Genomic DNA, 10,661 nt, shown 5'->3' with positions numbered 1-10,661 from the left:
TTGCTTGAGGTGAGGGGAGGAAAAAGTACATGTGTGGTCGGAAACTTTGTCTCATTGGCATACCGTTGAGAGGTTGTTTCTTGTGTGGTTCTGAAAATAATACTATTTTGAAAGCAAAAGTATAGCAGTTATAAGCGTCTAAGGAAAAAATGCATGAACAGTGTTATTTCCCATGATCTAACTTTATTTAGTAATTGAGAATCAGTGGACAGTGACTTTGTCAGACACTATTTCATACTCATATACAGCTGTCATTCCATGTGTACATCAAGTCATGTTTTAATTAAGAATTATTATGTTAAAAAAAATGGTTAGGAATTAAAATACAAAAGAAAAAATGATTTTTATATCAAACTAAGTCCATGCTACTTTTGTTTTGAATATTTAAAACGGTGATGGCTTAATGTAACTTAAAAAAAAATAAAAAGAAACAAGTATTAAAATGAAAATAAAGAATGATATTCCACTTCTTTTGTCTGATGAGTCATTACAAGTGTTTGTTTTCTAATAGTTGATGGTTTTTAGTATAACCCATTAGAGTTTTTAATATAAATACAACAAAAGTCAGTTACTGAACATTCATTACATTCATATGATGAACAGGAAAGTGTATTCAACGACAAAACACATTTGTAAGACATAACAAATTAAACAATAGCACACAGTGTAGCACGATAAGAGCACAGGAAAGGTCACAGGTCACACCATAAAACATAAAAAAAAGAAAAAATGTTTTAATGCATGTGTTTTCCTTTACGTGAGAGTGGCTCATAAAAGAGGTGGAATTAATTCCATGTAACGCACACCGTGATAAAAAAATGAAAATAAAAAGCGTGATGGAAGACCCTTCATGTGTAAATATATATTAGTCTTTAATTTTATCTGCTTTTATGGCTGAAAATGTGGCTAGCATATAGTAACATCTGTATATATTCATTATGCATACCTTCAGTATATAATACATTTCATTCGAGCCTCCCCTGCCTCACTATTAAAGGCATTAGAAACATGTAGGTATCTAGGACACAAATAACAGGAGGTGAGGGGTGAAAGGACAGCAGACAGCAGATTCTTTAGCAGGAGACCTCCATGGTTTGTGGCCTGGCCTGGTTGTCCAGGACTCCAGAGTTGGGCCCGTCCAGAGGGCTGTTCAGGTTGCGGCTGCGTGAGCCGTCCATGGATGTGATGCTGGAGGAGGAGGACCGGGATCGAGACAGACGGGTCATGCCAGCCGCTGGTACTGTGAGGTGGGAGTGAGATATGAGAAGATATGTGATTAGTCTTCAGTAGAATCGGGGGTAATTGCAAGTAAACAGATAGAACAAGCATCATGCAAGAGGAAACCAAAAAGAGAATGTAATAATAGATTATCAGAAATTCGTCTTGTGTCTGCCCACATACAGTATAAATGTGCACACAGAGGCATTTCTGACAATATGTAGTAGATCTACCAAACACAGCGCAAAGACACATTCAAGCAAAACTAAAAACCAACACATACCTTCTGAAAAATGTGGAAAATATATATATATATTTAAATAAAATAAAATGAAGAACACAAAATTGAAAAACCGATATCGGTCAACCACTAAATAATACCATGTCAAATATCTACATGCAAATATGTCTAAACACAAGCACAGAGGTGAACCATGCAAGCATGTAAACACCAGTCAAAATAACTGTTGGATCACATCCGGGTACCTGATTCAGTGCTCAGATGGCTGAGCAAAACATGAGGAACTGTTTGCAAATGTTGAAGGGAGACAGATAGACAGAACAATAAGATATCTGTACAGGTTTTGGTATAAAAAGAAAAGTGTGTGAAGTGTTGCATGGAAATGTTTTCAATATTTCTGTTAATTTGAATACAGGCTAGATACTACGAGGACGGCTGTGTTTTAAAATGTAACCTTGCAAGTTACAACCTCAACCCTACTAATTACCACTGTAAACCTTGCAGGTGTTTACAGCTGTGTTTCAGTGGCCTTTCTGCAGGGTCTTAAATCGCAAATCCTTTTTCTGCAGTGACGTGAGCTGAGCCTAATGCTTCATTTATGGCTCCTCACCTACAGAGGGCGCCAAGAGGCAAAAAAACATGTGCTGCGTCCCAATTCGCCTACTTATACTACGCCCTAAAATATGTACTGTTTTTTGTGAAGAAAAAGTAAATACTTTTGAGTGTGTAGCAGAAGAGTAGGTAAGCTTTGAGACATGCTACTTCGTCATAACTGCGTCTTTAACGGACCACTCTGCCGCTTAATTACATGCATCCTTACAACGTTTAAACGGCCCTGTCAATCATCTTGTCACAGTTAAAATCCTCTGCATTCAATTTAATTTAATTTACTACCGTATCAGAGAGAAATGTAGCAGCACGTTGATCTACCAGACGTGGGTCTTTAATGCGGAGAACTCTCCTCATGTGTTTGTATAATGATGCATTTGAAAGTTAATGATCAAATGTACCTCTATAAATGATCACAAAGTTGTTGCAGATGAAATATAATGTGGATGACTTTGAATAAATATTTTTTCATCAGGTTAGATACTGATTGTTAATCACGAGTAAAACCCTTCTCCACTTAACTGTTGTCTCGCACATCCGCCATGTTTGTAGTTTAATTTTTTTTTATTAGTGTTTGTAGTTCTTATCGAAGCCTCATCTAATGCACAATGGGTTGTAGGCAATATTAGCCATTTAGAGTGTGCACGGATCTGCACTTCGGATTAGACTATCTGGGTATCTTTGGAGTAATTTCAACACTATGATTTGGACCACACTAATTCTAATTTCAAATACTATTTAGGATGGATAGTATGCAAATTGGGACGCAGTAATGCTCTTTAATAATTATGAATCTTTTTGGCATCTAAACATTTTATTATTATTTAATAATTTTCCCTGATATTCACAATGAAATTCTTCATAACCATTATCCAATTTCACTCTAACTTCCAGTCACCTTTAACTGTCTGTGACCTCCAGATAATGACTGTCGCCCCATAATAATAAAAAAAGAAGCTCTTTTTTGTCCTGTTTGAATGTTCAAAGTATGTTTTTATAGTACAATGTTCTCTTCGATCTCAAGATAAGATTTAGCAATTAGATTCCTCATGGTGTGACCCCCTTTAAAAACTCTCTAGGGTTTTGATGGCTTAATTTAAAAGCCTGGGATGAATGTTACCAAGAATTATGCTCTTGAAAAGTCACCGCTTTGGTCCGACTCCTGACATGTAAATTCCTGCCTGATTGCAACAAAGACTATACAACAGTGCAGAAATGAAACAGCAAGTATCTTTTGAGGGGGAGGTATGAGGTCAGAGAGAGGGTGACATTTTTTCACACAGAGCGCTGGCAGCACATAAAGCACTATACTGGTGCGCCGAAACCTGTCAACCAAAATGTGGGGAGGGCTCATTCAGAGGACATTGCTATTTCGTGCACGTCTGTAGTTTGGAAGGAAAACTAATCAAAACACAGGGTGTGTGGGAAGTCATGGTGAGTTGTGTGCGGTAAAAAGAAAGGAGAAAAGAAACAAAGACAGACTCCCAGAGCCGGATTTGTCTTAATAAAAGACGGCCATTAGTCATAGTGTTGGGCTGAATTGATAATCAGCATAGGCCTGTGTCTCAGAAACGCAGATAAACAGATGCATGTTTACGGAGAAAGCTGTCCCAGATTGCTCTGCACAGTCTGCAGATTAAACTAACTTCACTGAAGATACATTCACAGGTTAGAATGTCAAACGCTGAGGTAAACGGATAAAAATACTCACTGTATCCCATTCCTTGAACAAAGTATTTGAAGGCTTCGGCCAACTTTCCAGGCTGTTGGGAGATTAGAGGTCATTTAAACAGGATTACACATTCATATTACATAACGCATACTTGAACACTGGTGAAGATAACAGCAGGGGCGGAGGTGTTTAATATGGTGTTCAATATCAAGAATTAAAAGATCAGGACTAACCTGAACAACCTGAGGCAGACCGCCACAGTCAGCCATCTGTCATAGAGAGAGTAAAAAAAAAGAACTTTGAAATACACGCAGTTCACAATGTACCACTTCAGGAGAGCAAAAAGTTAGACGAGTTAAATGCTGGACTTGAAGATTAAGAGTTAGGGCTTTGCAAAATACCCATGTTGTCTTACCTTCAGCAAGGTGGTCTTTGTTGGATTTAACCTAGAGTTGCATTCAACCTGTAATATAAAATAATTTATTAGTTTTCAAGTAGTGGGTACAGCAACAAAAGGGGGAAAAAAAATGACCTTCCAAACTTACCACAGCCTCCACAGCAGGGGAAGTGTCTCCAACCACCAGAAGAGCAGGGCATCTGTACAAGGACAGACAGTGGTGAATAGAAAATACACAACAAAATAAAACAATAAAAAGAACTGTAATCAAATAAAATAATCAAATGAAATAAAAGCTTACATCAGCGTTTTCACTGTGTTCTCATTGAGACCAACAACTGGCCTCTCGATTCCAAGGTCTTGACGACTGTTAAAACAAAGGCCTAATTTAGAAGGTTTGTCAGCATAATTAATGACCAATACAGATGATTTCTTTAATGAAAAGTAACTTACGCATTGTATGAGCCACAGAAAAGGCCCAAGTTGTCCTGGTTGATGTCTTGGGCAATGTGCAGGCGGTACGTCTGAATCAGTTCTTGGTTGTCAGTCAGCTCCTCCTAATTTTTCAGAATAATAAATAAAAAACATTAAGTTTAAAGAGAAATAATAGCCAGCTAGGCTCTCATTGTGCTCACAAAGCATTATGGGAATGATTGTTGTAAAGCCAGAGGGGTTTACTCACAGTGCTGAAGTGATGATACATCACGGTGTCCACTAAATTGCTAGTCCACCCAGTGAGCTAGGGAAAAAAAAATAGAATAATATGGATATGGATAATACTATGAAAGTAATAAAATATAAACATATTTTGAGTGCATTTCGAGACAAAACAATGGCACTGACATTTTAAAATCTGTCAGTGCAAGTCGCTTAAAGTCAAAACAGCTCAAACTCAAACTAAAGGCTTAAGCCTTGTCTGTGAAACCAGGGGTGACAGTTTACAGGTGGAAGAAAATTAATGTCATAATGTCCAATAACTTAGGACACTAAAGAGACCTTTCTACTGATTCTGAAAAACCCCAGGAGAAAGATGCCCAGGGTTCCTGATCACCTGCGTGAACATGCCATAGACCTGCAGATATGCATAGAGCAATAAACTGTCATTTCTAATGTAAAACACCTAAGACTACAGGGAGACAGAAGGACAGCTGATCGCCATATATATTATATATAATCACCATCTGTTTGATCAAAGTGTATACTCACCTTGGAAGCAGCCCAGTCAATCCAGCCCTCAGCGCAGGGGTCCACATTGATCAAAACCAGCCCCTCTACCAGGGTCGGCTGAATCAGCTGCAGACAGAGCAAAGGAAATTAGGGAATTAGGGTCTTTAATGAGGGGAACGTGGGGAGAGTGCATTTAAAAGTGCATGTAGTCATGGCAGAGGAGGAGCTTTTAGCAGCTGAACTCAAAGCATCTTCCTTCAGAAGCCTCTGCTCCTGCTGACTGTCAGTGGCATTAATCTTTCAGTGTGCGAGTCTATGCGCACTCATATGAAGAGAGGCTGAGAGAGGACAGCACAGGAAAATAACACAGGGCACTTAGCGACCCGTGAATGAGAAAAGAGGGAGGGGGAAGAGATGTGTTATGGGTTGTTTTGCATAAAAGAAATGCTGAATATATCAGGCTTGTGAATGTGTCAGAGATATTTAGACTTTGATCAATAGCCTCAGATGCTTGAGGCTGCAGTGCGGGCAGTATAATAACAGTCCTGCATTCAGAGCCTCTGGGGGCAATGCAGCTTTTCCGGCACTATTTTCACTAAAAGTGCAGGTGGGGATGATATAAAAATATGTGATATAGCTGTTTGATATAGGGCATGTACACACCGCAGTTTAATATGCAGCATCATTTCAGTGTTTTATTGTTAACTAAAACTATTATTTAGTTGAAAAATATGAAAAACTTGATCATTGAAATAAACTAAATTCAAGTTGAAGAACTAAAATAATTCAAACTAAAAGGATAAAAATATATAGAAATATAAAAAAACTAATAATAATGACAAAGCATATAAAACATTTACAAAATCTAGTGTTTATGAAGTTTAAAGTGCTACATGATGTAGAAGTTATTTGTGTAAATTTAATGTAATTAATTCAAATAATTATATTAAAAAACAAATTAATTATTGGTTGTAAATAGTTGTTTTAAGGAAAACATTTCTTTTTTCTTTTTTTTTTATACTTCCTATGAAAAATATTTATAAAAATACATCTCCAGTTGCTATTATTTCTTTTAGATAAAAACAGATAACGGCAAACGGGTTAAACTGTTGGCATCCATGTTCCTTGTTTACAGCTGAGAGACACAAAAATGTTGCTGTGGTTACACCGACGGGTTTGGGAGGCAATTCAGTATTCCGTACGCAAACAGAATGCTAATTTAGGGGATTCAATACCGTTATAAAGAAAGAAAGAATGAGCTAGACAGAGACAAATTTTTTAAGACAATAAAATGAAAGTGAAATGAAAAGCAGAACTCACAGCAAAGCGGCTTAAGATGTATGCACCTGCTCCCACACCAATGCCAATCACGCTGTTCACCCTGCAAACGGATACATACACATCCTGTGTCATTTTCAACATCTGCGGTGTTTCATCAGTGCTCCCAACAGAGAAATCTTGTAATTCACTCAAACAGTCCTACAGATGCAGTGATGTCCTGTTCCGTCACTGATTGATGTGGTAGAGAGTAATTCAATACTAATGGACCAGCTGGACTTTGTTACTCACTTCAGCTGAGTCAGGACTGAGGATAACATCTCTGCCAGCTCATCCATGGTAGGGTACTGGTACCTGAAGAGCAACAAAGACAGAAAATGACAATTATATAAATCAATGGGAATATAACCAACCAATATTAACCAAGGGAATAGAACTAATAAATAACACCACTCTGCATCTTATTTGCTGAATTAAATCCAATACTTGTTTCTTACTAACTTTGGAGTGCTGATTCCAAAATTAGTGCCTGTTTGCATGCCAGTTTCTCACAAAATATGATGTGCATTTCAACAACCATTTATAAGGCGAAGACGTCTTGTTTTATCCCTTAATCACCAGAAACACTGCCACATAGACAGGTTGCCAGGTTAGAACTCTTTGTTAAATTCTCAGCTGATATTCACATTTATATTATTTTATGCCAGGGGTCGGCAACCTGGGTTAATCGCTGGCACACAAGCAAATGCGAGAGAAGTGTATGTATTTCATTCAGATAAAGTAGTCTAGTTTTATGCCGGTCAAATGCACTCGGGCTCCCCATAATTAACATCGCGCAACATCAGCATCACACGTGCACACGGAACGCACATGTAGGAAACCTCGGGAATTACGGCCGTTTCACGCATATTTTTTTCGCCGTGCATGTTAATCAATGAGTGCATTCACACCGGGAGCAGGAGCAGCGCGTGAGTCCCCAACAGGAGCGTCGCGTGAGCAGCAGTGAAGCGGGGGTTTCGCCGCCGAGTCTATTTTGTCTGCGCTGCTCACGCTCAATTTAAAGCCCCTTTCACACAGAGATTCCGGAAAATACACGGATAAAGTGACCCAAGATTTGACCCGGGTTCGTTTGTTGAACACGGCAACGTTACTAGGTCCCCAACCCGGCATCAATCCCGGGTCGTGTTTGCGTTCACACAGAAGGCACTCTGGCAATTTGCCGGCAATTCCCGGGTTCAAAGCGCTGTGTGAAAGGGGCTAAAGTGAAAGCACACTTTTGATGGACAAAATAAATATGATTCCAAACAAAAGTGCCCAAAATGCACAGAATGTGCATGTCTAGTGTGTTTGAACAAGAACTGGATTAGGTTATGTCAGAAAAGAAAATTAAGACTCTTTAAGAAAAGAAAAAAAATTATATTTGTGTGTGCTGTAAAGTGGTTAGAAAAAATGAAATCGAAATCGGCTAAAAAAAAATCGGTATCGGCAGGTCAAACTCAATGAAAAATCGGAAACCGGAATCGGCGTAGAAAATTGTAATCGGTGCATCTCTAGTTAGGAGTTATAAATACTATTAATTTGTCTATCTAAATCTAAAACAAATTTCAAGAGAAATATTTAAATTTCTGTAGGCTACTATTTCTGTAGGCTACACATAATGTGTTGCCATTATGAAAATGTAACATGTTTGTGTATTTATATGAGTGTGTGTGTGTGTGTGTGTGTATATATATATATATAGGCTATGTGTGTGTTGTGGCACAGTGATGAACTCGGAAACTTAAAAATGGCACTTTATGACAAAAAGGTTGCCGACCCCTGTTTTATGTCATGATTACAAGTTATAATTATGGCCAATGACCGAATTGGCCATAAGCCAAAAAGTGTTCATGTAAACTTCTTTAGTTTTTTTTTTACATTAATATTCGACAAAATATTTGTTCACTCCTTTGCAGATTGTGAGTTAACATACATTTTGAATTCTTCGAAATTCTTGCAAATCAGCAGAAATTGTTTTTCAAGATGCAGGGCTTTGTGATCACAAGATTTTGATAATGTGTTTAATGGCAGTTTTGCCTGATTGGCTGTTGGGACGTGCCACTCACCCTGTGGGAAAGGGGGGTGCTGCCTCCTGCTGGCCAGGGGCGTCCACGTGCACGACGGCAAAGTGCTGAGTGATCTCCATCATGTCCTCAAAGTTAAACAGGGTGTTGAAGCAGGACTTGTCTGAAAACCAACCAAAAACACCAACGTCATCATCATACTCAGAATTTCTGACAAGTACACAATTTGTCTGTCATTTCATTTTTTTCCACATACGGTTGAGGCCGATGTCATGGTAGGTGAGAATGACAGGGCGGTTGCCTTTAGGGCTGCCTCTCATGGTCACATGGAGCACACCATGGGGCGTCTCAATGTCATGCTCCTGGAACAAACAACAAGAAGTCAAATACAGGCAATAAAATCTCTCCTCAAAAACTTCGTCAGGCTGCCAGGAAATGCTTAAGGGTTTACTATGCTACTAAGTGAGTGAAGTGTTGGTGCTGCTGCTTTCAGGAAGAATGTATTTGTGTAGTAAGTGATATCCCCCATGAGAGCCTCAAACAGATGGCTGCAGGATCAATAGAAAGATCTAGAGGGAAGGCCAAGCAGCTGCACAGAACACTGCACATCAGTACTGTTGCATTATGGGTGTGTGCCTTGCTTAGAAACGTTTTTCATTGCATTATACACTGATTTGGGTTTATGGCTAATTTAAAGAATCCCTGGGCATTCAAATTTGTGAAATTTATCTAGTGATTCATATTCATTGACAAGATTAAATCTATTGGATTTATGTAAGTGATCTAAAAACGGAGATCTAATGCTTTAATATAAATAAATATACATAAATGTTGAAAGGATGAACCGTGAACTTCTTGTACTTTAATTTCACTCCAGTCATCATCATCCAAATCGGTTTAGGAAGAAAACCAAAATCTATAAAGCATCCTTCCAAGAGCCCAATTAGTGCTGCATTATAGTAGTTACTGATCCTCAATACGAGGGCAAACATACACACAAACTACACTAACGTTCAAAAGTTTGGGCTCAATAAAGAAATTAATACTTAAAGAATACAATCAAGGATTCACTAAAGACAGTATAATGTTACAATCATAATGCGATCATGTCTTTCATAAATTACATTTTAAAATATATAAAAACAGAAAACAGTTATTTTAAATTGTAATAATATTTCCCAATATGACTGTTTTACAGCATTTTTGATTAAATGAATGCAGGCTTGGCGAGCATGAGACTTTCAAAAACATTTAAAAAAAAAATCTTACCAACACCAAACTTTAGTCTATATAATAAGATAACCTCTAAACAGAAAGACTTTCTGTGGTCAAATAAAAAATATCAATGTGGACGCTGGCCGGATGCTTCCGAGCCATCACTGGGAGCGGCTGCAGAACAAAACCATCATCCTGTGAGTATGACTTTGCAGAACTGTAACGCACTGCAGGCCTCATGAGAAACAGAGAGAGTGCTTTTCAAACAGAGTAAAGCTTTGAGTCTTAACATTCACAGAACTGTCCATATTGCACATAAAACTGGAAAGCAAAAATGGCTGAAATCACCAGTTACAATCTAAATGGCTGCTTCATGCAGCTCCTGAGAATTTTTAGTAGCAAGTCAACCAGAAGTTGTATATCACAATTTGTATGGATAGAAATTCTCATTACAAAGTCTACACATTTTCTGCTATTTTTACAGCAAGTTATCTCAAGTTATCTTACAGCTATTATCTCAAAGAGTCTATTTCATAAAACCCCTTTGCAAATACAAAGCTAACCAACTGATCGGTTTACATGTCAGTCTATCCAGACTGTGATGTCCCTAACCATATGACCCTTCAAACCCAACTGGTATAAACCAAGATGGAGCCGTCATATGCCTGAGAGAGCAGAGAGATTCCTCAACAGGAGAAGAACTAATAAAGAGATTAATGATAGAAAGTTTCAGATCAATATCTGCTGACATAAAATTAGAATTGTTTTAATGTTGTATTCAAACTATATAAATCACCAGAA

General features: G+C 38.0%; 1 protein-coding gene across 5 annotated transcripts in view; it reads right to left on the bottom strand.

The window, feature by feature from the left end:
* Positions 1-483: 483 nt before the first annotated feature.
* Positions 484-10,661, bottom strand: part of ndrg3a (ndrg family member 3a) — a 38,169-nt gene continuing 27,991 nt past the window's right edge. For 3 of the 5 annotated variants that reach the window (XM_084396137.1, XM_084396133.1, XM_084396135.1), the window contains 14 exons: positions 8,902-9,007; positions 8,688-8,808; positions 6,874-6,936; positions 6,625-6,685; positions 5,344-5,430; positions 4,820-4,876; positions 4,591-4,694; positions 4,439-4,504; positions 4,286-4,337; positions 4,156-4,203; positions 3,974-4,009; positions 3,780-3,831; positions 1,705-1,743; positions 484-1,240 (listed from right to left, as the gene is read on the bottom strand). In XM_084396137.1, coding sequence (XP_084252263.1) covers positions 1,074-1,240; positions 1,705-1,743; positions 3,780-3,831; positions 3,974-4,009; positions 4,156-4,203; positions 4,286-4,337; positions 4,439-4,504; positions 4,591-4,694; positions 4,820-4,876; positions 5,344-5,430; positions 6,625-6,685; positions 6,874-6,936; positions 8,688-8,808; positions 8,902-9,007 — 1,059 coding nt within the window. In that variant the 3' untranslated portion in view covers positions 484-1,073. The remainder of the gene's footprint in view (positions 1,241-1,704; positions 1,744-3,779; positions 3,832-3,973; positions 4,010-4,155; positions 4,204-4,285; positions 4,338-4,438; positions 4,505-4,590; positions 4,695-4,819; positions 4,877-5,343; positions 5,431-6,624; positions 6,686-6,873; positions 6,937-8,687; positions 8,809-8,901; positions 9,008-10,661) is intronic. The other 2 variants (XM_084396134.1, XM_084396136.1) reach the window with 1 other exon arrangement.

This window comes from Rutilus rutilus (genome assembly GCF_951802725.1).
Source record: "Rutilus rutilus genome assembly, chromosome: 22".
In the NCBI taxonomy this organism is placed as follows: Eukaryota; Metazoa; Chordata; class Actinopteri; order Cypriniformes; family Leuciscidae; genus Rutilus; species Rutilus rutilus.
This window is presented reverse-complemented; position numbering and strand designations above follow the sequence as displayed.